Source organism: Hyposmocoma kahamanoa, unplaced genomic scaffold (assembly GCF_003589595.1).
Source record: "Hyposmocoma kahamanoa isolate Upper Pololo Valley unplaced genomic scaffold, ASM358959v1 93, whole genome shotgun sequence".
NCBI classification, from domain to species: Eukaryota; Metazoa; Arthropoda; class Insecta; order Lepidoptera; family Cosmopterigidae; genus Hyposmocoma; species Hyposmocoma kahamanoa.
This window is the reverse complement of record NW_020654810.1, coordinates 3,938,742-3,964,756: the sequence shown is the minus strand read 5'-3', so window position 1 is coordinate 3,964,756 and position 26,015 is coordinate 3,938,742. Positions and strand designations below refer to the sequence as shown.

Sequence of the window (26,015 nt, the reverse complement as noted above, 5' to 3'; positions counted from 1 at the left end):
TGTAATAGATACACATTCAAACACATCATCAGAAGTTCAGCGTACTACTATTAATGAGCCTGGAAAAACAATAACATTTTCCTTTAGCAATTGTATTGTGTAATTTTAATGTTAATTAATATTTTAAATTATATTGACTTGATATTGAATTATTTGTTGTGAAATTACTCCACTAGTTTGTTAGAAATATTAATACAAAGATCGAACATCGAATAACTTCCATAGATTTCTCATAGATGACGCTACGACTAAAAAGACACGACAACAAGCACGTAGAAAAATAAAAGAATTATTTCTGAGTGTTCGATCTTCGTATGAATAGTTAATTAATATTGTTTACTTTTTCTCTTACCTCGCATTGTTTGAGAAAAATTCGATACATGCCTCGGCGGGAACGGGGATTGCTTGACTCGTATTAATACAAGGCCTCTGCAATAATGTACTAATCTATGTAAAGACCGAGACCGACCTGCAGGCGCAGGGCGCCGGCGGCGCGTACCACAGGCCCGTTGGCGCCCAGACGGGGCGCGGGCAGCGGCGCGGCGGCGGGCGGCGGCGGCGGCGAGGGCGCCGCGCGCTTGCAAGGGAAATCCGCCGCGCGCGGCCCGGGCAGCGGCGGCGGCCCGCGCTTGCGCAGCCGCTGGTCCAGGGCGCTGATACACGTACCCCATTGTTAACAACGCAAGTTTGCTGGTGGAATTACGGGCACACGAGACTTGTCAACTTTTTATTATAATATCAAGTGACGGGCCGGACGGACAAGGGACGGAGTATTATAGTATCAAGGCCGGCTATCGGACACCCACGTTGCGTCACACGTCGCAGACAATACGTGGAAATAATAATTAGTCATAAGTGGTTTACTGTATTGTTATGTATGTTAGTCTTTAAGGTATGAATTTATGGGTCTTTGTGACCTGCATACAAATAATTAAATAAATAAAATAAATAACAGTTGCAGTGCCACTCAGAGCTTTATATCTCAAAGATTTCAGGGGCACTGCCACTGCGCCGTCACCCTGAGACATAAGTTGACAAGTCCCATGTGCCTGTAATTTCACCAGCACCATTACCCTTTCAAACTGGAACAGAGTAATGCTGACATTACTGCTTGGCGGCAGAAATAGGTAAGGCGGCAGCACTACCTTGGACGAACTCTTTCACAAGGAGCTCTACTGCTACTAAAAATCTCGTCTCAGGGTGACGTAAGCTTGCGATTTAAAGCTAGACTTAAAGTAGTACAGTTAGTAGATTTAAAGTAGTACTGAAACTGTTATGGACAGGCGTGTCGCTTGCCATCAGGAGCACGACTTGTTCGTGCCGTCACTTGATATTATAAAAAAAAGTACAACTATTTTCTCAATATGCCTCGCCAATCGTTGGATTTCCGAATGCAAACAAATATAAATTTTCATGTTTTGTCATTTACACATTTATCATTTAAATTTGAATTCAGAAGCACGAACTATAGGCTGGTTTCACAGCTTTGCTCACGATTCGTATGGACTGTCCGCCTACTGGCCATCCGCATGCGTAGAATCCGGAGTGCTCTGAATTGTGTATTTAATTTATACTTCGTTTCAATCTATTTTAAACAAAAAAGTAAACACACAAGTCACTGACCCGACCATAGAAGATTTAGTGATGGCCAATTATACAGCCAAGTATAAAAAAATAATAAGTTGAATAAATCGATTTGTTTGAGTCATACTAGCGGTTTTCATTACATAACCTATAAAAGCATATTTAAAATTTCCGAAATGTCAATTTTAAATCCTCCACCAAATCCTCGATAGATACTCTTTCGATTGCGATTGAAATTTTCGATTTACTAATCCATTACAAAAAATTTAACTGAATTTTTTACGTATAGCACTATGCAACCATACGATTCATAATAAATAACCTCACTTTTTGACTATCATCTTTCAAATACGATTTTACGATGTCATTCAAATGAATATTGTTGGAAAAAGCGATGAGATATTAAGTTGTAAACCTTCGAAATATACGTGAAAGTGTTATTTATTTGATTTATTGAGTCATTACTTTAGAAATTCAAACAATCTGTTTTGTTTACATGTCTTTTAAACAGACTATAGTGCGGATATTCACGGAAGGCAGTCGCCTACAATGAACACACGCGTGGCTTGTGCGGAGTTCACGCGGAGCGTGTTCCGTACGGAGCAACCCGCGTCACTGTATAACGTTGTTGTAACGCCACGCGTGTTATTCTGCTTCGATGCTCCGCGCGCACGGTCCGCAGATAAATCCGCACTGGTCTGAAACCTGCCTTATTGTAGTTTTGTTTCGATTTCCATGTGAATTAAATAGAGATGTAGAACAATATACTAAGTTAATAAAAATATTACAATAATAAAGACCAGCAATTACTCCCCAAATCGTAGAATAGCAACTAATCCTCGATATTATTGTATTCAATAAATTTAATAGATTAATAATTGTATTTAATTATTACATTAAAACTTCGGTCTGCCTGTCTCCATACATTGCTACGCCCTTCTGGGGTTCATATGTTTGAATTGCAATAAATAAAATGAATGAATGAATGAAATCGATTGAGTGCTTCCGGTCTGCATCAAGTGCAAAGTTACATTCCTTACAAACTTCTTGCACTTTTTCTACATTGATCTCTTTAACGATTTTTATAGCTAAAACAAATGCTCATGTGACCTCCCATCCCACCTGACGGGAAGTGAGTAATGAGATCGACGATGGAGCATGCTCCATCATGCAGACTTATTTCCTAAGCGGTATAACTTGGGCCTTTTCAAGGCGAGAGTGGCCTATTAACTTTCGCTTTGAAAAGGCCCAAGTTATACCGCTCAGGAAATAAGTCTGCAGGCAGGGAATTTCACTTTACAAGTTGTTCGCCATATGAATGTGGAAGCGTAACGCCGTGCAAATCTTGGATATATGCATGACATAGGGGTGGAACCCCAGCCTACGTCGTGTCCCCCGATGATAGAAAGCGATGGCGGAATTTTTCCATGTAATTCCGTCGCACATTCTCCGTGATATATATATCCGGATATATGATAGTTTTTTCTTGGTACTTTATAATTTCGTACTTTTTTATTGTTTGTACAATTGTATATCTACTAGAATCGGTGCTTACTTGTCGGAAGGCTTCGGTGCCGGTGCAGAAGTTGCGTGGTTGCTGACATTGGGATGTATGACGATGTCGTCGCGCCTCTCCACACGGATGCGAGATTTGCTTTGAGATGACGTACTAAAGCAGTTCTCTGTGCCGCTCGGTTGGGAGCCAAGGGATTCACTGAAATTCAATATAATTACTGTCAAATGTAGTTTAACACATCTTCTTCGTGGCCATCTTTTAATGAAGGTCGGCGATTATAATGGTAAAATGAACCTTGGACACTGCTGCTCTGAATAATGATTGGGTGCGCCTATTGAACCACTTCTCCGCTTCTCTTTCCTTGTATTTTGCTTTCGATTATTAATTGCAATAGGTTGTGCTTTGGACTTCTCAGTATATGACCCAGTTTCCTTCTTTTAACTGCCTCTGTGGCCGAACGGTTACCATGTTGGACTGCAACGCAGAGGTCCTGGGTTCGATTCCCAGGCCGGGAGAAATATGTGTATGGCCTACATTTATTTCTCTCGTGAGTTTGGATGTAATTTGTGGTTGTCTATGTCGCGAATCACGCGATAGTCAATGATTTGGTGAGTTAACGAACTTCGCCCATTGTTTGTATTGTGGTAACACTGCTTTGCCTATGCTAACTTGTTATTTTTGACACTATCGAGACGGCAGTAACGTCAACGGCAATGGCGGGAACCGAGTGCACTTCAGTTTGGTTAAAACTAAAGATAAGGCTGTGTAAGTGACTGTACCCTAAGAGACAAACAACTGGTAAGTTCCTCTATGTACTATGTACTATTTAACATTACGACATGCATAGACACGATGGAAAGACACACAACTAAGTTAATTGTCTATTTTAATATTGTAACGAAACATGTTCTACGACTATCAATTTGCCACGTGCCGACTGGACCCGCAGTAGACTAGCCTCATTGACGCTGATGACTGTGGGTACCTATTGTTGGCATCAATCGGGTCGGTAGTAGCATGTACGCTTGCACCGCGATTAATAGCTAGCGAAGCTTGAAATCTGTTGGGCAGAAGTTGGACTAAAGGGGAGTCTGGAGGTCCACTCGAGACACCTCTCAAGGCGTCCCGCCCCAGTACATAGGCGAGATGTGCTGGGGGTTTGTACGCGACATACGAGACACGCCTCTACGGTTCCTCGTCATAGCACAATGTAGTGTTATGAATGTTTTAATCATGGTTCAGTGTCTTTCTACCTGCTTATATGTATACCTATAAATTAAGTATCTTTTGTCGTCCCTCAATATATACATTGAGAATATTTTAACCAGGTACATAGGTATTACAGTCTAGTCTAAATCCAATAAACTACAAAGTGGCGACAGTCTATGTGTGTGTCCATGGCTCCCGCGATACAGGGTTCCCCTGTACTGTGTGCGGGGCTATGAGTGTGTTGCGTTATAATGTTATTATTTGTGGTAAGAAACACTTCTCGTTTTCTACCAACACGTTGCAGCACCCTTTCGTTCGTGACATTGTCTCTTCACAATATTCTCAAAATTTTCCTATACACCCACATTTCGAAGGCTGTCACTTTGTTGTACATAGATTCTGTGAGTGTCCAAGCGTTTGCTCCGTACAAGAGAATAGAGAAGATTTGACACATAGGAGACATGTAAATACCTCAAATTGGGCCAATGTGATAGCCTTCCTTATTTGACTAAAATAATGTTCATAATTTATTAAAATTACTCAGTACAGAGTAGTAAAAAAACCGATCTCAAAACTTATTCATCCCCTAGTTTGCCACCCTTAGAGGTGGAATACTATCTTCAAATTTAAATAGGACTTCTGAGGTACCAACAACAAAAGAATCATAAAAATCGGTTCACATATACGAGTACATACAAAAAAACCCTACAGATGAATTGAGAATTTCCTCCTTTTTTGAAGTCTGTTAAAAATAAGAATCTTATAATTATATATCCATACATTTTTGACAGCAATGTACACACGCCAGCACATCAAGCTACACATCGACGTATCTTGTTCCGTTGCACTGGAGGCGATTTTCGAACAAAAATGTGTAGTCTGATGTGCCTATGTCCGTACTTAGCATCAGCATTCGTGAGAGGAATGAAGACAGGTGTGATGCGTCGTTTCCCGTCAGAGGTACGCGTCTCGATCTGGCGGTCCATGGGCCGCAGCGGCGCGCCACTGGGCGATATCGACGCGTTAGCCGACACGGGTGAAGTGGTCAACATTGGTTTTGTCTGTTAACAAAATAATATTGACATATTATACAGGGTGTACATTTGCTACAGGAAAATAATTCTAGAAGACTGTTCATGAATTTTGAAGATATTTTAATTGGTATTCACAGATTTTGAAAAAATGGTACAGTCAGCAAGATAAAAGGCAATTTTTACAAAACTTTTTTTAATGCCATTCGATCCGGTCTTTATTAAGGTTCAATAGTCTCTATGGGACCAACTGAGGAAAGAGTACTCGAAATGTCAGAAATCGCAAAAGACCTTTTACCGCACATTTGAAATGAAAACTTTTTGTTAGAAAAGAAACTGGCCACTATCTACTCTACAAATAAGAATTAAGTAAAACCAAATTATAATCATATCATTAGTTTTTAAATTTGGAACAGCTTTGTTTTGTTTTGTTAATAGCGAATTGTCAATTTTAATACGACTTTTAACAAAAATCTCAAATTTAGCAATGCTTAGACTTATTGAAAGCATATTTAAAAATGGTAAAAACGGTACAAATGCTTTGGAGTGGTATAGGGTCAAAAGGTCAAATATCGTTTTCGAAGAGTGCCCACCAGAAAGTGCCCTCCATAAATATTATATATAAATATATGGTAAGCTATACGCCTGTCCATAACAGTTGCAGTGCCACTGCGCCCGTCACCCTGAGACATAAGTCGACAAGTCCCATGTGCCTGTAATTTCACCAGCACCCTTTAAAACCGGAACACATAATGCTGACATTACTGCTTGGCAGCAGAAACATGTACGGTGGTAGCACTTTCCTGGACAAATTCTTTTTCAAGGAGCTCTACTACTAGACATTTGCAACAACATAGTGTTACACATATAACGATATATTGTTACACATGCAACGACATACTGTTACATTTGCAACGATTCATTGTTACACTGATTATGCTATACACAACTACACTATCAATGTAACAATATATCGTTTTACTGTTCTTGCTATCGTTCCGTTAATAAGATGGACCGATGAGCGGAAAAGAGAAAGTAAAAACCTTTAATGTCTTCTTGTTTATATTTTGTCACACCAATAATGTAACATCCGTACTTGATACTTACAATACCAGCACCTGGGTACTTGCGCTAACATGATCTAGCTTAGAGGCTTACAAGCTCTTCACATTAATACTTGAGGTCTCGGCTATTAGGACGAGTGATGCCACTTACAAATATGAAAATGTATCCAATAGTTTACTTAAACTTAAAAATCATCGGAAAAACAACACAATAGCACAGTTTATGTTCTACTTGTCGAAAATTTACCTGTGATTTGTCATTTCTGGGCGTGGCATCATCCTTGACTGCCTCCTTCTTGGCCTCATGCTTCTCCCGAGCCAGTAGAATCTCGGGGCATTCCACCAGCAAGTTTGAAGACAGATCACCGCTCTCGTTTGCTAAGCACTTGCCGTAGATTTTCTCGTAGAAAGCGTTCTGCAATTTGTTAATGGTTTGTTATGTATATTATATAGACCAATCCCACGTAAAGAACTTAGAATGTTAATAGGTATTTGTAATTAGAATTCGTATTTCACAGCAATACAGTCTTATAACTTAGTTTTTTTTTATTCTTTTGGCTTTGATACTACCTAACCAAATATGTATACAAAATCTCCGCGGCACTACATGTTGGCTCTGACAAAGCAGATTGATGCTACCCAACATTAAATGTACGGAAACCAGCCTGTGCAAATGATGTACATCTTCAGGAACCCCACACACTTCGCAATTCGGTGAATTCACCCTCCACAGCAGTCACAAAAATTTGTTTAATGAAACGTGTCCGGATTTATATTATTATTAAGTAATTGTTATAAATGAAAGGGCTGTTAAACTGTAACTTTTTTTTTCGCTTCGGCTATTTTTGCCTAGCCGAGCACGCGTTCATGCGTTCTCGGATTTTTAACCGGTTGTTGTACCTGTAGTGCGTTTGACGTAAGTTCAAGCTACCAAAATATCGTTGAAGTTACGTAGTCGTTCGATCAAAGTCCTATCCAAAATTAGTATCCACGTATCACTTGAACGAACGTTGATATGAATAGAACCGAAACGTAACGACTAATCATCGAGTATATAACCAGAAATAGAGACGAAATGTCATTTATTCCGTTTGAAAACTATTCTGTCATATCATTATGTAAACCTCGAAACAATTGACGGGTGTCGTCAACTGTTTCACTTCAAATCAACCAGTTAACTTGAGCTTTGCTATAATGGACGAAAATTGCAAAATTACATATTTAATACGAATAAGCACTTCGACGACTAAACCGTTACGACCGTTACGATATCGTAACGGTTTGATTACGCGAATCGCACTACTGGGCGTCTATTCCCGATTCCACGTCCGAAATAATTACTGTGAAATAAGTAATACTCAACCAAATCTAACAGGACCAGGACAATATAAAAGAACAGGACCCCTAGACCCCTTGAACCGATCTCGAGGCAAATTAATGAACATTAACGGCGCGAACGCGACGTTATCCTAAAAGTACCGTTGTACTTTCTTTTCGCAACAATAAAAATCTTGTATTATTTCTATTACCTAAGCATATAGGTAACCATTAATTTATAACTACTAATTATTTTATTGTTAAATATAGAAAATGTCTTTTTAAACTGTATAATGCCTAAAGTACAGGTATACATTTACTTAGTTTAGGCATCGCAATTACACATTAGGTTCTAATATTAAAATGTATAGCTTTACTATGAAGAATGTATAATTTCGATTCCCTTCTTAATGCTTATTTTAATACTATAATAGCTTTATTTACATTTGTTTTACTTGTATATTATTATTATCTTTAAACACTAATTAAACCCAAACATGTAGAAAGAAAGAAAACCCAAAATTAATGTAGTCATGATAACCCTTCGGCCATAGAGACAGTCATAGAGTGCCATTTGCGAAGCAATTCATTTTTAAATTACACTTAACAGTTTTATGGACTTGAAAAGCTTTTTTTAAACAAAATATTCTTTAATTAAATTGTTATTGAATTGATATTCAATTATTTTTTGTGAAATTACTCCACTAGTTTGTTGTAATTATTAATACAAAGATCGAACACTCAGAAAAAAAAAATCTTTTTCTTGGCTGCATATATCTGTTATGGTTAATTTGAAATAGGTCTGAAAAGTTGACCGATTATCACCGATCATATATAGCAAATAGAGTGTAAGATAAGTAAATACCTTTTCATCAGAAGTAAGCGGTGTTCCAATTTCTTTGTTCGTAAATTGTATGCAGGCCACTGTACCATCAGAGCTACACGCTAGCAAATTCAGGCCTGGAAAAGATTTATAAAATTTATAAAAGCCGTTAAAAATCAATATGGCTGATTCGAAAGATGCCAATCAAAAGATCCCTTTATGCTTTTAGACAAGTGGAAAGTTAGTTTTTTATACTCTGGTTGTCTGGGGAAGAAAATAGATCTGTAAAATTCCGCCACATAACTTCATTAACTTGTCAACCATTTGAGCGGTTACACGGCGAATTTTCAGCAGCGATGCAAACGCGGTGCAGTAGGTAATCTTGTACCTTTACACACACGCGACTTTAAGCAGTGACGCAAACGCGCAATTGCACCGCTACACTTGTGATTTATAAGCGATTGCACCGATGCGATCGCGCGATTGCACCGATGCGATCGCGCGTTTGAGTCGATGCAATCGCGCGTTTGTATCGCTGCTTGAAGTTGCCGTGTGTAACTACTCTTTACTGTTGAGTTTAACATATAATAATAATAATGTGCCCAACAACTACACCAACTGCCTTGTCTCAAATTAGAGAATTCCCAGCACTATGAATACCAGAGCAACGGAATTCACTCTGGGGCACGTCCCGTAACACCCAGAACCAATTTATAAGAGTTCGTTTACCAACTGGTCTGGATTGGTCCTACCGGGAATCGAAGCTGGGACCTCCTCAAGCAGCTGCAAACGATGGGCGGCCAAGGTCGTCAATGCGATTGTAGTAAAATTAACAAAGTGCAGTAGCCGGTTATTTATTAAACATTTTATGATACCGATCATAAGTTGAACTGTTGTAAGACCTTTTTCACCTGGAAAACCTAGCATAGCAATAACAGGACTCACCATCAGAGCTCCAAGATAGATCCAAGACGCTGTCCCCAAAAAGATCGTGTATGACCACAAGGGGGCGCTTCAGTGACGTCAGCCAAATAGATAACGCACGGTCTCTGGAGCCCACAGCAGCACAACAACACTTCTTCCCTTCCTTTACGAATATGTTGTTGTTGAAACGCTGCAGATAGAAATGTAGCAAGATGGTTTACAGTTATATGATTAGTATATATATACATATGTTCTACGGCTTTGCGACACGGAGAGAAAGTACTTAAATATTATAGATAGAATATTTTGCTTCAAGAAGACATTATTTTTAACTGCCTTTGTGGCCGAACGGTCACCATGCTGGTCTGCCACGCAGAGGTCCCGGGTTCAATTCCCGGGCCGTGAGAGATATTTGTTTGACCTACATTTATTTTTCTCGCGAGTTTGGGAGTGTCTCCATGTGGTATGTCCATGACACTCGCGATACAGGGTAACCCTAATGAGGGGCTGGTAACTTATTACAAACTTAAATTATTTTTTTCTGAAATGTCGTTTGTTCGAATTTTCATTACCCCGAAAACCGAATTATAACGAAACCGTTGTTCTTTCAGGATATGTTGGATGTGCAAAGACACGATTAGGTTCGGTTAGGTTAGGTTTAAAAGAAAAAACATTTTCCCCTCAAAATACTTTCGAAGTTATGAAAACTCGAGCAAATGTTATTTCTGGAAAATGTCATTTCGGACTTCTGATAGGTAACTTGCGGGGCCATCCCTTGAATGGATTCCCTCTTGGGGGTTCAGTAGCCGTGGTCGATTTCATTCCACAATGAAGCTGAGGAGGAACCACGGGCCGACCGATAGAGCTAGGCTGGCCCGAGGGGAGGGCTGCTCCACTTCAGGGTTCAGCCAAGTCCCACATAACCCCGGCTCTGCGTCCGCAGGGCTACAAAACCTCGACTATCGCAGAAAAGTAGTCTGCTTGTCAGTTTTCTATCGGATACATTTCGGGGAGTGTGCGCTGGTACTTTTCAATTTAGTTCCACCGTTCCCCCTTCGGTGGACTAGAAGGTCCGGAACACTCCATGCTTATGTCATTGATATACCACCCATTCGCACCAAGCGCTTAAGCTCTTTGTTTCCTCCTTTCTGATACGTACGGCAAAAGGAATGGAATACTCTACTCAATATGTGTTTCCCAAAAAGTACAACTTGGGGCTATTCAAAGCCAGAGTGAATAGGCATTTTTAGGCAAACGCGGATCATCGAGGTATGCCGATAGCCTATGAGACTCTCCAGTTGATCCACAACATACACCGCAGAAGTGTGCGTTTAAGGCTCCAATGGATTCCCTCCCATGTGGGATTGCCCGGAAACGAAGAAGTTGACTCCCTTGCTAAATCAGCTGCTGAAAATAGTACTGTACTCGATTGTAAGCCTTATGCCACCGCATATTCGGAGAACAGTCAGTGGATAAAGGCCTTGGAATATGGTGCAGAACCATTCAGAGTAATCCACAGTGGGTACCTTGGTTTGATTCTGTCAATATAGCAAGGAAATATCTTGTATCGGCTTTTAGACTGCGTTCACATTCCAACTAATAAATTCTTTCATATGATGGGTTTTAAACGATCCACATTGTGCAGTACTTGCAATATAATAGAGGATCTGTATCATGTATTGGTGGAATGTGGCCGTAACATATCCCTGAGAGGTACAATGTTTGCGGATGTAAGTTTATGCAATGGACAAATTAATTGTTGGCTCAGAGAACCTGTATATCTTGGCGCTCTAAACTTGTATAAGTTTTTGAACATGTCCCTTGAGTAGGGAACCCAGTATACCTCCCATGAGGCTGACATAGCCTCCTAAGGTGGCTAAAGCCTCAATAAAAAAAATAGGCAAATGCGCTCCATCGTCGGTCACATTGTCGCTTAACATCAGGTTAAATTGTGGCCAAGCGCATGTCTATTATTTGTAGAAAAAATATCCGTAAAAACGTAATCACTGTGAGTTAGACCCTGTTAATAAAGCAGTCTTCTTGGTAGCGACCTTAGATAGTAAACTTCAATGGTTTCCACATTATCGGAAGATAATGACTGGCTAGCAGATTAAGCTCCGCTGCATACGCAGTCCGCAGAATACGTGAGCTTACCGATGTTAGTACTGCTAGACTAGTTTAGTTACTTCCATAGTATAATGTCCTACGGGATTCTCATGTGGGGTAAAGCGGCATTCAAACCATGTTTGTATTGCAAAAACGAGCGATTCGTTCTGTGTACCGTTTAGGTTCTCAGATTTCTCTCAGAGAAAACTTTAAGGAGACTGGTAACATGACTGTGGCATCACAGTACATTTACTCAAATATTTTATATGTCCGTAAAAATACACATAATTTCAATAAGAAAGAAGATGAAGAAGAAGTCCAAACTCATGGTATCACGATTTCGTTTAACCAAGGTAAACGAATCTTTTATGGGGAATTGTATACGTTTTGACAATAAGATTATTAAGATCATCATTTCCTAAGTTTAAAAAGTATTTTGATTAAAAATATTTTGATTGAGAAGTCATATTACAAAATTGAAGACTACGTGTTGGATAACGATGTATGGAAAGACGACATGACTCTAGATTCCACACAAATTTAATTCAGAGTGTATTACATAGCAAGTAAGTTTATTTGAGAAGAGCAATCCCTAGACTTTCTTGCTTGTTCTTCTCAGAGAAGTCAGCGTAGTGAACGAGCAGTAGCTTAAATGTGACGTTTTCAAGTGCAAATTTATTTTACGTATGGAATAAATGATTCATTGACTTTGATTTCATATGTAGCTCAACTAATATGCAGGAAAATGGTATGGTTATGAAGCTAATATTCACCAGTACTTACAGCACAAGTAACGGCTTTGCGATGTCCAACAAAGTCTTTGTCACATCTCCATCCATCGCGTTCTACAACTTGCGCTGTGGGCCCGCCGCCGTTCATCGCATGCGCTGATAGAACGTATTGGCCGTCTGGAGACCATGATAAACGAAGAACGTGTGTTGTTCCTGAAACGAATTAGAAAAAAAATTAAAAATTTAAAACTTAAGACGGACAATGCAAAGAACTTGTGCCCAGAAGTTAACACGAATAATGTCGTATTAAATGTATAGGAGCATTTAACATTTAAATTTTGGATATTTCTAGTTTCATTTTTAAAAAGTTATTGATGTCGTTTTAGTCATTCTGTAACGAACATTCGATATCAGTTTAAAAATTTTTAATACGTCCTATATTTACGGAATAAATAAATAAATTAAACATTATACCCTGTATAGATGACAGATGAAGAAATAGAAGACAGGAAAAAAAAAATAAAAAGGTAATAATAATAAATAATGTATAAGAAGCAGCTGTTGTCCCACTACCACCACGGTTTAACAGTAACTTTGGCTGTAGAACAGACAGATTGTTGAAATGCATCAGGGAATTGCTGCCACCTTACCTATTTCTGCCGTCAAACAGTAATGTGAGTATTATTAGTTCCAGTTTTGAAGGATAAGGATGCTGGCGAAGATACAGGCACATGGCACTTGTCAACTATGTCTCAGTTTGCGATTTAAAGCTCTGAGTGGTACTGCAACTCTTATGTATACAAGCGTAGCTAATATAAAAGAAATCGTAATCTCACCTCCACACTCCTCAAAAGGTTCCGTAATGACAGTCTCCGGTGCCCAGTCCGCTGTCTTCCACACTCTAAGCGATTTGTCGTCCGATTGTGATGCTAGATATTTCCCAACCTAGAAAAATATACCAATTATTTATTTTATTTACGTTTAAAGAATTTTTTACAAATTCATCAACTTCAAGTGTGTTTTTGACAGCTAGCACAGTGCTACTCCTAAGAAATACATGTTTAGTTTTATCTAATCGATTATATGATATATACATATATACTATATCGATGCAATTTGTTATGAAATGTTTACGTCATGGGTCGCACATATAACCAAATACTGTCTTAACTCAGAATGGTGGCAATGAGAAAACACAATTTCTCGAATCTTCTATTTCGATTTCAAAAAATTTGTGAATGGAACAAAAACAATTATATTCTCGTTTATAAGTGGTATGGTTTCGTTTATGGTGGGTATAAATAACTAAATATTATACATAAACAAAAATAATGATATTGTTTGCAATAAGATTAAAATAGTAATTTGTTTGAACTTTCAAACCTAAATTTTCTCAATTCCATCATTTTTGAGTTACGATAGTATATGGTTTCATATGGAAATGGCTATAATAAGAATGTCTTATGTAAGTACAATATAGGTACTATATGTGTAACGTAGATTATTCCGTTTATAAAAAAAATTGGTCACGACGTGCCTGAACGGGTTCCACCCTCGTGAACCCCAATTAAGGCTTCATTCACCCCCTCCCCGCCCCCCTGCCGTTGGAAGTGGACGCCTGGGGGTTGATGCAGACCAGTTCAACGGAATTATTGGTCTAAGACAATTTGAGATTAACAAAAATTATCAAAGCATTACTTTAAAAGATTAAATCATTCATTGTTATCTTTTTCTTTGATAATTTTTAATATAATCATTGTAACAATTATGAACAAAATTTTACAAATAATTTTATGATTAATTATTAATGTTTTTGTTAACTACAATTTAGTTATAAAAGCACGATATTTTCGTAACATTGTATTGTAACGAAATAATGTTGTTGAACATGTATTATAGTTATTTTTTTGGTTTCTTGAATAGCTCAAGTTAATTGGCGGATATTATGGAATTAACTACGCCTGCCAATTTCAGTGAAACGCATGTTGCATAAGATGCCTTGCCTTGCCGCCGAAAACAACATAGATCAGGTATTGTGAGTGTCGGCGCTTACGTAAAAAATTATTCTTATTTGTATTCTTATTCTTATTTTCTTATTCTTATATAACCGCTTTTCTCACAAATATATTGAAAAAGTTGTGAGCATACCAAGACACCACAATGCATTGCCTATAGGAAAGTTTAATTATAAGAAATAGAAACTTTAATTATGTATGTATATTATAATAATACCAACTGCTTAGCATCATGATTTTTTACGGAAAATGAACATTCATTTGTATTTGAATCCATACAAAATGCGAGATTCCTTGAATACATCCATTGCGTAGTCAGATACACTAACTGGACATATTATGTTTCAAAGGTACTGCAAAATTCGAGACGAATGCCAAGTTGCAGGAAAAACTAAACATTTCTTTTGCCTGTAGCTCAGCCTCAAGTGTCAACTTCAAGCTCAAGCAAGTTAACAAAGTTCTACATTCCACCCTAGTAAAACAAAGTATATTACTCCTGTTGTACAAAGTTTGATAGTTTGAACATCTTTATGGTAAATTATAAACTGAAATAAAAAGGAATAGGAAATGAAACTATTTTTCCGCATTTAAGTCGCGTATATTTGATTTTTCAAACAAACCGACGTTTCGAGTCTTTTACCGTAACCAGTCAACCATGACCATGGGACCTGTCGGTTTGTTTGAAAAAACAAATATACACAATTTAAATCCGGAAAAATAGTTTCATTTCCTATGTGTAACAATCGCGAAAACCTAAAAAGGAATAGTTACTCACAGGATCCCATGCAACTCCTTTCACAAGGCCAGTGTGACCATTTAATACGCAAACCATCTCAGGAAATTTCTCTGCATTCCAAATGATGATCGTGTTGTCTACGCTGCAGCTTGCTAGCCACTTGTCCAAGGGAGACCAGGCTAGATCTAAGACATCACCTGAAAGATGAAAAGAGTAACATTAATAAAATGAATGCAGTCATTTACTTTGCAGACTATACAATATTTTTCAATTTACTATTTAGTTTCTACCTGCATGTCCTCTAAGAGTGGACAGGCACCTCCAAGTTTCTGCTTTGTGTTTGCCAGCACCACCAGTTGCTACACTCAGTCCCCACACCATCACCAGTCTGTCGTCCCCACCTGAGGCCAGGTATTTGCCTCCGTTGCTCCATCGCACGCAGTTTACACATGCTGATAACAATAAAGATTTATTATAAATTATCAAATAATTTTGTAGATTTGTCTACAAATACATTGTCAAAAGTAGCAATAGTTTCAAAATTATCGATTTTTTAGTATTTCTCCACTTAGGGACTGTCTTATAGGAATACTGGATAGCAATAAATTTTTCGTAATTTTTAAAAATACAAGAAATTTCTGTCAAGTAGTCTTCTGATGCAATCACAAGTCTATTACATAAAAAAACTTCAATTAAATGAAGCTAATTGTTGTGGTGGGCGTGAACTGTATGTATATATGTAATTGTTATAACTTAAAATTTGTTTATTTACTACTGATACGAAATACAACGGCATTATAACATTTATGTAGCTTAAGACTAATCATGAACATAATAAGTGAATTATCATTCATAATTGATTGTGAACATTGGTATGATAACCTAAAGATCATCAAAAATAATTAAGTTATGTATGAATTAATCTGTTGTTTCTGTTTTAATTATATTTTACTTGAATTCACTAGTATTTATTCACTTATATGGTTCCGAAACAGTATAAAATTCTAATATATCACAAACTTTGTGTGGTGAATTCTATAAATTCTTAATACTTTACAAAAACAATGGAGTTCCGAATAAATAAATTTGATTAAATGCTAGCTGTTCCTGCACTTTTGTTTCAAACTTGTAGTAATAATTATTAGCAAATGCAATTAAAGAGAAACCTTCCAATTTTCAATTTGTTTTTATCATTAAAACTGTGATTATGGCATAAATATTAAAAGCTTTCTTCTATTTTTTTTATTAGCCAATCAAATTAAATGAAACACTCTGAATCTTAATTCAAGCTTATCTTAATACATCGCTGAACACCATCCCAATTGGTTCAGCCTTTGTGAAGACTAGTGAGTATGTTTGCGCATAGATAAAAGAAGAAAGTTCTAAGACTAATTTTAAATTTAGTAGTGTTCCTTCAAAAGGTAATACTGACTTAGGATACCTTCAAATTAGATGCTTGTAGAAGCACTGTAGTGTCGCATCTGTGGTGCAGCAGCTGCTATTAATAATCATACAATATCTAGCCTGCAGAATGACACTAGCATGGTATGCAGTGGTGCTTCAGCTGCGCTTCTAAATATTGCAAGAAAATCAGTAGTGGTCCGGCAGCAGAACATAGTGCAATTTGAAAGCACCCTCATTTTAAAATATTGAAAGTATAGACACAGCTTCTTTATAATTTTATTATACTTATTGGTTGTATTTTTTTCATACATCGTTTTTGGGTGCAAATACACTTTTCTTTTTCAACTCCACATATCTCTTATTTTGACTGCCTCCGTGGCCGAACGGTTACCATGCCGGACTGCCACGCAGAGGTCCCAGGTTCGATTCCCGGGCCGGGAGAAATGTTTGTATGGCTTACATTTATTTCTCTCGTGAGTTTGGGTGTAATTTGTGGTTGTCTATGTGTGTGTCCATGGCACCCGCGACACAAGGTTTCCCTAGTGCGGGGCTATGTTGAGTGTGTGCGTTATTTATTTATTTATTTATTTGACTACTTTGACTTCGAAACTACTAGAAAGCAGATAAGATTCAGACTGTGAATTTTGTATACAATAATAGAACAGAAACTGTCTACTTAGTTAGGCCATCGTTTCCCAAAGTGGCCCCTACTGCTCCCCAGTTGGTGCTGAAAAGACCTTGGGCAGTAGGGGCTTAGGAGGCAATTAAGGGGCGTTGATGATGTCCAGGGAATGCTACCACATTTGAAAAAAACTTAAATTATCTATACAAACTTCACTACATAATTTTTTCCTTGTGATTTTTTGTGTTAATATAAAATATGTGTTTCCAATTATTTTTTAAAGGTGGTGGGCGCAGAATTCTTTTTATCTTGCCTAAGTGGGTGGAGAGCCAAGAAGTTTGAGAGCCTATGGTTATATAAATAATAATTGACAAATGAAAAAATAATTCAAAGTTTCTTTCTACACATCTGTTGTAAAAGAAACCCGTCTACCATCAAGTTAAATTATTCACCAGCGTCTTACCTAAGTGGTTGTCCATTTGACAAAGCATTTTAGGAATATTAGGATCAACTTCCACTGACTCATACAAAACTGAGTTTAGGTTCCACACCACCACCCTGCCAGAGTCCCCACCCTGCCCGCCGGTTGCGAAACGCTTCCCCGTCGGGTGGATGTCCACAGAAAAAATTGGCTTGTCTGCAAAATAAGCATTTCCATAATCACCATACAGTCAACCTTAGAAAAATCACAAATAATAACAAAAACAAATCACACCCACCGTCATGATTGACCCAACTGGGTTTTAAAAGCTTCATTTAAGTATTTCAACTAATATTTTCTTGGAATAAACACGTGAAAAACCATGTATTGATGATTTATTTATTTTGGGAAAAAATTACAGATACAAGACCTGCCCGGCGATTTTTACAGTCTGTTCGGAAACTATATAGGCAATGAAAATTGAAACAATGAAATATCTAATAAATGGAGGGATAAGATTTTGTTAAAAAATATACATGTCTACAATAAATAAAACAAAAATAAACAATTACTCGATTATTGTATATTATATTTTGTAAGTATAATCCCAAAGGAGTAAAATATCTAAAAGTGTACAGAAGTTTTAATCAGTTAGATTGTAGTTTCTGATCTTACATGACATTATAGAAAGTATTGCCATTTTAATCTTGCGAATATCTACCATTATTATTTATTCTTGTCGCGGTAAAAGTTGACACGAGACAAAAAACAGTTTAAGAAAGCCTTTATAACTATAATTAAAACAAACCCGATATTTAAACCCTACTGTTGTTTTAAAGTTTTACTTGTGGAAAGATGTCAAGAAATATTAAAAATATATATAAATTGACAAACGGAAGCTTGGACAATATATTTTGATCTATGCCATAGTTTTTTTATAGTCTGTTGACTGTTCTTTATCAGAGTTCTTTTAGTTCATTCGTTGAAACTTTGCAAAAGTGAACCAACTTCGCGTGAGAAACTGTCGGAAAATTCGCAAAATTTTAAATATTCTGAAACAAACAAATTTTTAGTGAGGCATGAGAGGAGCCAGTACATTGATACCAGCGCGATTCTTGACTTTAATCGGCCACCTCTGTGTGCTGATCACGTTGCTATGGGAGAACCAACGGAGCACAGAACTTTGTTTGCCGACCCAGTTCCACAGCCAATACCTTCAGATTTATCGAAACAGGTAAAAATAATGACTTTTATATCTATTTTAAAAATAAATTTTACTCACGATCTAACAATAAAATACGTTACTTGTGTTTTATATTGTAATTTATTCATAATTTCGTGTTTTCCCGACTACGCATCGCACCACGTTTTTTTTTGTAGTGATAATTCATTAGCCTTTTACGAAGGTTATGGTAAGTCAAGCGTGATAATCCGAAGATAAAGAAGACCGACGGTCGACAACTTTATGGTTACATATTTTCTAATTTGCAACAAAGAAACCATAATAAAAATGTTGTTTTCATTACCTTGAGAATGCGCATCTAAATAACTTAACAAATTACATATTTATCAATTACACATATTTAATAAAAAATGTTTTGGTAAAATATTTTTTATTTATGTATTATATTTATAATATTTTTTATTAATAATAATTTATTATATTTCTTGACTGGGATTCTTAGGCATCTACAGTAATACATAATTATATCCATACACTTTTATCACTAGACAATATATATCAAGTTCTTAGGTTTTCGCGATTGTTACACATAGGAATGAAACTATTTTTCCGGATTTCAATTGCGTATATTTGTTTTTTCAAACAAACCGCCGTTTTGAGCTCTTTACAGGTCCTATGGTCATGGTTGACTGAGGTGGTACAGTCTTCAACCAGTTATGTCTAATATTAATGCTAGGGTGGTTTGTATTAATATTAGGCATAACTGGTTGAAGACTGTACCACTAGACAATACACTTTATTTATAAAAGTCAAAACATAATTCAGATCACACGTAAAAAATATTTTTAATTCATAATGAGAATAACAATAATGTGCCAGACCACCACTCTAAATACTTGAACTTAAATTAGGGAATACTACACTGGGACAAATTTAAAAAAGATTTCATAGATCTCTCACAGATGGCGCTACGGCAAAAAGTCATTTAAAACTAAAACAAAGATCTGCAACAAATACATTCAAAAATTTGTGGGGTCCATTAGTTGGTTCCGTGGCTAGTTAGCATAGCGGCTGGGATGGTTTGCTAGAAGACTAAAATGAATTTTTTGTAAATTGACCCGTCCTACATAAAGTCTTTAAATTGTATGTCGAAATTGCAAAGTTTACAGGGGAGTGTTTTAAAGTTTTGAATTCACTGAAATTACCATAACATGTGACTTTAGCATTTCTAACTTTTATTCGGCAAAGCTTGTTACTCACACAGAATATTATAAAATCCTAGATATCGGTCACATGAACAACCATAATTTATTTTATCATTTTACAATTTATTTTAGTATTTCTATGCTAAAGTCACATATTATGCTAATTTTAGTAAATACAAAACTTTAAAACGGTCCCCTGTAAACTTGGCAATTTCGACATACAATACTTTACGTGGGAGGGGTTGAAGAGTTCAATCTTTGTTTAATATAACAAACTAGTGGAGTCATTTCACAAAAAATAATTGAGTAAGGTGAAACATTCAATAAAAATTTAATTAAAAAAGATTGTCCCTAATTGAAACTTGTGACCTCATCTAGAGCCCACATTGTTAGCTACTGAGTCACTGAGGTTTTGGTCACCAAGCAGGTTTGATATCCTGATATTGAGGGTTTTTATTTTTTTTTATAAAAAATAAGTGCGCATTTGACCTCCATCTCACCTGATGGAAAGTGACGATGAGGTCGAGGATGTAGCATGCACACCTAAATAATGCCTATTCACTCTCGCCTTGAAGGGAAGGAAGAAGTCTGTAGGCAGGGAAATTCACTCCCTAGCCACTCGCCATACAAATGTGGAAGCGAAACGCTTCGTGCGACTCCGAGGAATATCCACAACATAGGGGTGGAACCCCTGCCCACGTCTAGTCTCCCGATGGTGGAATGGGGAAGGCGGAATCAAACTATGTAATTCCATCGCACACTCTCCGTGATATATCCTGTAGAATACCGATAAGCTGGCAACTCTACGGCGGTGTTCAAGGCTCTGCAGCTTCGCCTCTACTAATTCCGAGTCACCTATAAGCCTCTTGGCACGATTGTCAATTGAATCCAAAGTGGCCAGTTGATATGTAGCAGAGCCATCCCATAAGTGGCAGCAGTACTCCATATCCATTGCAAGTAGGTGAAGACGGTCGGCTATCGGTATGGATATATCACGAAAAGTCTGAGTCAGGTGAATGGGACTCCGTTTAGTGGAGAAAAGACATGTCTGCGTTTTGGTAACATTAAATCTGACAAGATTGGCATCGCCCCAATCAGAGACTGCCTTAAGTGTCAAATTCAAACGACTAACCATGGACTCTCTACAAGACTGGATTTCTTCTAAACTGACCCTTGCATTGGTCAAGTACCTGTCCACAACTGTACCTGTAAAAGGTACCTGGAATCAACATATCGTTTATATGCAGCAGAAAGAGGGTTGCGGACAGTACAGAACCCTGAGGAATCTATCGTTCGATGTTCGGAAGAGTAGCCTAGAAGGCCACAGACCACTCGTATCGAACGTTCACTCAAGAAATCCGAAATCCAATTGCAAAGGTCAGTGGGAAGCCCATAAGAGGGAAGCTTCCTTGAGAGGCTTGCGTGCCAGACCCTGTCAAAGGCCTTAGAAATGTCTAAAGACCACTGCAATGGCTTCGCCATGCCCTTCTATAGCCTCACTCCATAAGTGTGAGGCGTACTGAAGATCCCCTGTACATCGCCCTCTTCGGAATCCGTACTGGCGATCACTGACGAGATCGTTGTCTTCAAGGTACGACAGGAGATGGTTGTTAAGTACAAGTTCCATAGTCTTGCAGAGTATGGAAGTGCCTAAGATAGGTCTATAGTTGACAGGGTCAGTTCTGCTTCCTTTTTTGGGCACTGATTGCACATTTGCAAGCTTCCATGACCTGGGAACTACACCAGTCTCAAGCGAGAGGCGATACAGGCTTGTGAGAATAGGAGCCAACTAAAGCGCACAGTTACAGGACTACTGCTGGAATTCCATCTGGCCTGCTAGCTTTATGCACGTCTAGTCTTCGCAGAGTTCTGAGTACCTCTTTTTGTCGTATGCGAACTGGCGCCATAGTGCAGCCAGTCTGATGTAAAGAAAGTGGGAGGTAACCTGCGGCATCCAGACGCGAACTCCCTGCAAAGAGTGAGGCGAAGAGATTCGCCTTCTCTTCTGAAGTGTGGGCCAGCGAGCCGTCTGGCCTCAGCAGAGATGGTAATGAGTGGCTACTAAAGTTTTTTTCGACCGCTTTGGCCAGGTACCAAAAGGACTTGCTGCCTGCTGGAAAAGAGGCAAGCTTGGCTCCTATGCGGCGCACATGGTCTAACTTGGCCCAGCGTAACACACTTTTGCTCTTCTTGGCGGCTTTATGGCTTTCTTCAGATTCCGAGTATTCGGAGCTTTGCGTAGTCGAGCATCTGCCCAAGCTTGGCACGCAGACTGTTTGTGCTTCTGCACGACTACAGTCGGCGTTAAACCATGGACGAGCTTGGGGTCCATTGGGTACATCGCAGTATGGTATATAATACTCCACGCCCAATCACAAGACCTCAATTACAGCATCAGCACAGCTCGACGAATCTCCTGAAGTAAAGCAAACTTGACAGGGATATGAAGTAAGAAAATGGCGCATTTCGTCCCAATCTGCTAACCTGTATCGCCACACCCGTCTCGTACCACTGGGGCCCTGATCGGGTGGGGAGTATTCGGATACAGCTTTCACCAGACCGTGGTCAGAGGTACCCAATGGTCCATCCACAAGCACCGAGTATCGATCTGGATCAGTTGTTAGCAGTAGTTCCAAGCAATTAGCCGTATGAGACTCAACATCTGAGATCCTTGTGGCGCCACTGACAAGCTGGGAAAGACTTAGCGATAACGCAAGTTTCCGCGTCTCTCTTCCAGCATGATCGGTCATCTGGTATGGGAACAACCATTCTTGGTGGTGTGCATTAAAGTCCCCCAGAATGACTAGTTGCGCCGCTGGATACCTGAGCTGAGCCTCATCAGACGTCTCGCTCAGATGTTGGATCAGCTTGGTTGTCTCCTGATCTCCACTGTGCGAGCGATAGACACTGCAGTATACTATTTGGGTAACTCCTGTGTCAACCAGAAGCCACAAAACAGAAAAACTCGGAGTCTGGAGGGTAAACCTACGGAAGCTAGCAACATCAACCCCCAAAAGGTCTTCTGAGAATATCCCAGTACCTGTTCCTGACTTTATTTTTGATTAGTGAAGACGCAAACCTCTCTGGGGTCCAGTCCTTCGTTGGGATCTTCAAACAATTGTATCTTGTATTTAACTAACTCTATGGTATTATTTTATTGAATCTAAGGGTCGTATTCCATAACTCTACTCAATGCTCAAGTCAGGACTTGAGTATTGCAGTGAGCACTGAATATCATACTCCAGTCCTTGCCATTAGGGTCGTATTTCCAGTGCTTGAAATCATACTCAAGTCTGCTTAAATCCTGACTTGAGCAATGAGTAGAGTTCTTGAATACGACTCTCAGTTACTTGTGATATTATGTTAATGCAATTCACAATAAATATTTCTTATTGCCAGTTTGTCCTAAATTACTTTTTAATTAACTGTCTGGGAACAAAGTCCCTTGTTCAATTGCATAAAACGTACCATTATCTCTCTCTTTATTAGAATTTTTATTGAACCAAATGAAAGAATGATTTTGCAATTAACATTACTGATAAACAGGAAAAGGTAAATGACATTTTATTTATTTGATATCAGTTGTTTTGATGTTTGTGTATGTTCAATTATATTTATGTAGAACTCTTGTGGCCAAATTTACGGTAACTTACTTCTTAAGGTTCCTATATAAAACTCAAATCAATAGGTTACTTAACTATATATAATTTTATATAAGTTTCATATTTGTATTGGTAACAAAATGTGATAAGTTACGAGGGGTTAAGTAATGAACTTGAACTGAACTATAAATGTGGAATATTTTGTTATTAAATAATATTAGAGAACACACATACGATTCTCTTAGCCGCTTTGTGAAACGCCACGTGCTATATATATACATTGCCAAGTACTTTTTTTTAGGCGAATTGCAATCCGGTTGAACAAGAGGGAGCCGTTTTAGAAAACAGCCGTTTTGCAAAGTGGCTAGCCGGAATGTAATATGGCGCTTTATACAATACGGCTGCAACATAAATACAAAAAAAGACACTAAATATTATAAACATTGTGAGGTGCCAGCTGCAGTAACAAAGGGGTCACTAATCAGCATTTGCTGGAAAACACACTGCATTCGCGACATGTGACATTGGTATTGTTTACTAATTGTCATGGTAACTACTTAATTATGATTTATAAGTTTGTCTATCATCAAATTTAGTGGTCAAATTCTGAATAATAAACACGTGCCTCCCTTAACTTGACGTTGGCGGAATCATCGATTATTTCGATGGGGCTAAAAGGTACATTTAAAAGAAAAAAAATGTAAATTAACATTCTTAGAAAAAGATTGTTTATACTTTTTTAAATAGTGCACTAGTAAACTTAAAAGAAAGTTAAATAAATAATGTAGTTAATACCAATACCTATCATACATGCAGCATATAGCTTATGCATATTTATTCATATATGTAGCTTATTATGACACTAATCACAACATTGAATTTCAAAAGTACCTCAAATTCAAATTCAAAATAATCTTTATTTCATAGGTAAGCATTATTACACTTGAAATCGTCACAATGGTTAAACTCTACCGCTCATTCGTAAAGGAGATTCCCCTGAGAAGAATGAGCAAGAAACTCTAGGGGTTGCTCTTTGTAAATAACATTTACAATATTTTTTTTTATTTGAAACATCAGAGATCGAGACTACCTCCATGAGCGAAACGGGTTAATACCACGAATTTTTGTCATCCAAGTACGCAGAAGTTGTATAATAACCTTTAGTATAAAGTTTTTGTTTCACTATAGTTTTAAACCTCGTGAAAGGCAAATTTTGTATATCAACCGGAATCTTGTTATAGAAGATTGCCCCTTAAATGATTTTTTGACTTTGTGAAGACGGCTATCAATACTATGTTATTATAATGTTCAAAGAATCATACCAGTTACTTGATCTCAAACTCGGAATTCCCTATACTGTAAATAGTATAGGGAGTTTCCGAGTGTTTACACAGAACAATAAATACAGTACAAGTGCTTAGTTTGCGTCGCACTTGTGCCAACAGTACGCGAAGTTCCACATATTTAAGCTCAGTCTGCCACTTTCGCTTTATACGTTAATGGTTGTGTCAATTATTTATTTACTTATCTATTCATGGTATACTATAATTATATACAAATATAACTAAAATAAACAGAGAAGTAGGTCAATTAAGTTTACACTTTTAGATGTAAACATGTAAGCACTCTAGAGAGAAAAAAAAACAGTGATCGAAGAAATTATGAGAATTTTGCAATCACAAACTCACGAAGAAAAAAAAAAAATTATTTTCCTAGAACTAAACAAAAAAAAATTATCTCGCACAAAACCTCAAAAATCGTAGATTTATATTTTAGATTATTTTGCTACTTTGTAAAAATGAAGGTCGCACTTGCTATATTATCCATGGTGGTGTTTCATATAACCGTTAAGTCTTATTTTTAACCGACTTCAAAAAAAGAGGAGGTTCTGAAATCGTCTGTATGTTTTTTTTTGTATGTATGTTACGCGATAACTCCGTCGTTTGTGAACCAATTTTGATGATTCTTTTTTTGTTAGAAAGAAGGTACCTCATATGTGGTCCCATTTAAATTTCAAGAAAATATTCCACCTCTAATGGTGGCAAACTAGGGGATGAACGACTTTAGAGGTCGGTTTTTTTTAAACGGAGGTCAGGTTATTAATTTTCTGTTCGGTTTATCGTAATATTTTTTTAGTTACGACAAACGCAAATAAACCTTATGCCGCTTCATTATCGTCGCTTCTTTTTTGAAGAATTAAGTAAACATATCGAATTCGTCGTCGTTCAGCTATTAATAACGAGATGGCAGCAAGTTGATTAAAATTTCAATGTAAAATCAAAACCTCGTAACTTGCAACAGGTATTGAACATTCAACGATATGCCAACAGGGTAGAGTTTAAATCTGTCCACAATTTCGCGTGTATCTTAATCAAATCAAAAATCATTTATTCTCAGACAACTACAGTCCATATTTTACAGTTATAATATTAGCTTAGATAATGCAATAGGTTTACACACATTAAAATAAACAAAAGGCAACTTAAAAACATAGAATAATTAAACAAATTAAATTAAATATC

The 26,015-nt window shown here is 37.6% G+C and overlaps 2 protein-coding genes across 3 annotated transcripts in view; one reads left to right on the top strand and one right to left on the bottom strand.

Moving 5' to 3' along the window:
- Nucleotides 1–17,937, bottom strand: part of LOC113237375 (protein HIRA homolog) — a 31,296-nt gene extending 13,359 nt beyond the window's left edge. The window contains 12 exon segments of the mRNA XM_026473804.1: nucleotides 470–653; nucleotides 3,140–3,298; nucleotides 5,210–5,370; nucleotides 6,652–6,819; nucleotides 8,587–8,681; nucleotides 9,490–9,658; nucleotides 12,358–12,518; nucleotides 13,142–13,250; nucleotides 15,096–15,253; nucleotides 15,347–15,508; nucleotides 17,546–17,719; nucleotides 17,802–17,937. Of these exon segments, the coding sequence (XP_026329589.1) occupies nucleotides 470–653; nucleotides 3,140–3,298; nucleotides 5,210–5,370; nucleotides 6,652–6,819; nucleotides 8,587–8,681; nucleotides 9,490–9,658; nucleotides 12,358–12,518; nucleotides 13,142–13,250; nucleotides 15,096–15,253; nucleotides 15,347–15,508; nucleotides 17,546–17,719; nucleotides 17,802–17,838 (1,737 nt within the window). The 5' untranslated portion in view covers nucleotides 17,839–17,937.
- A 633-nt stretch (nucleotides 17,938–18,570) lies between these two features.
- Nucleotides 18,571–26,015, top strand: part of LOC113237188 (solute carrier family 2, facilitated glucose transporter member 1-like) — a 37,554-nt gene continuing 30,109 nt past the window's right edge. Inside the window, exon 1 of one of the 2 annotated variants that reach the window (XM_026473519.1) lies at nucleotides 18,571–18,737. In XM_026473519.1, coding sequence (XP_026329304.1) covers nucleotides 18,660–18,737 — 78 coding nt within the window. In that variant the 5' untranslated portion in view covers nucleotides 18,571–18,659. The remainder of the gene's footprint in view (nucleotides 18,738–26,015) is intronic. The other variant, XM_026473520.1, reaches the window with a different exon arrangement.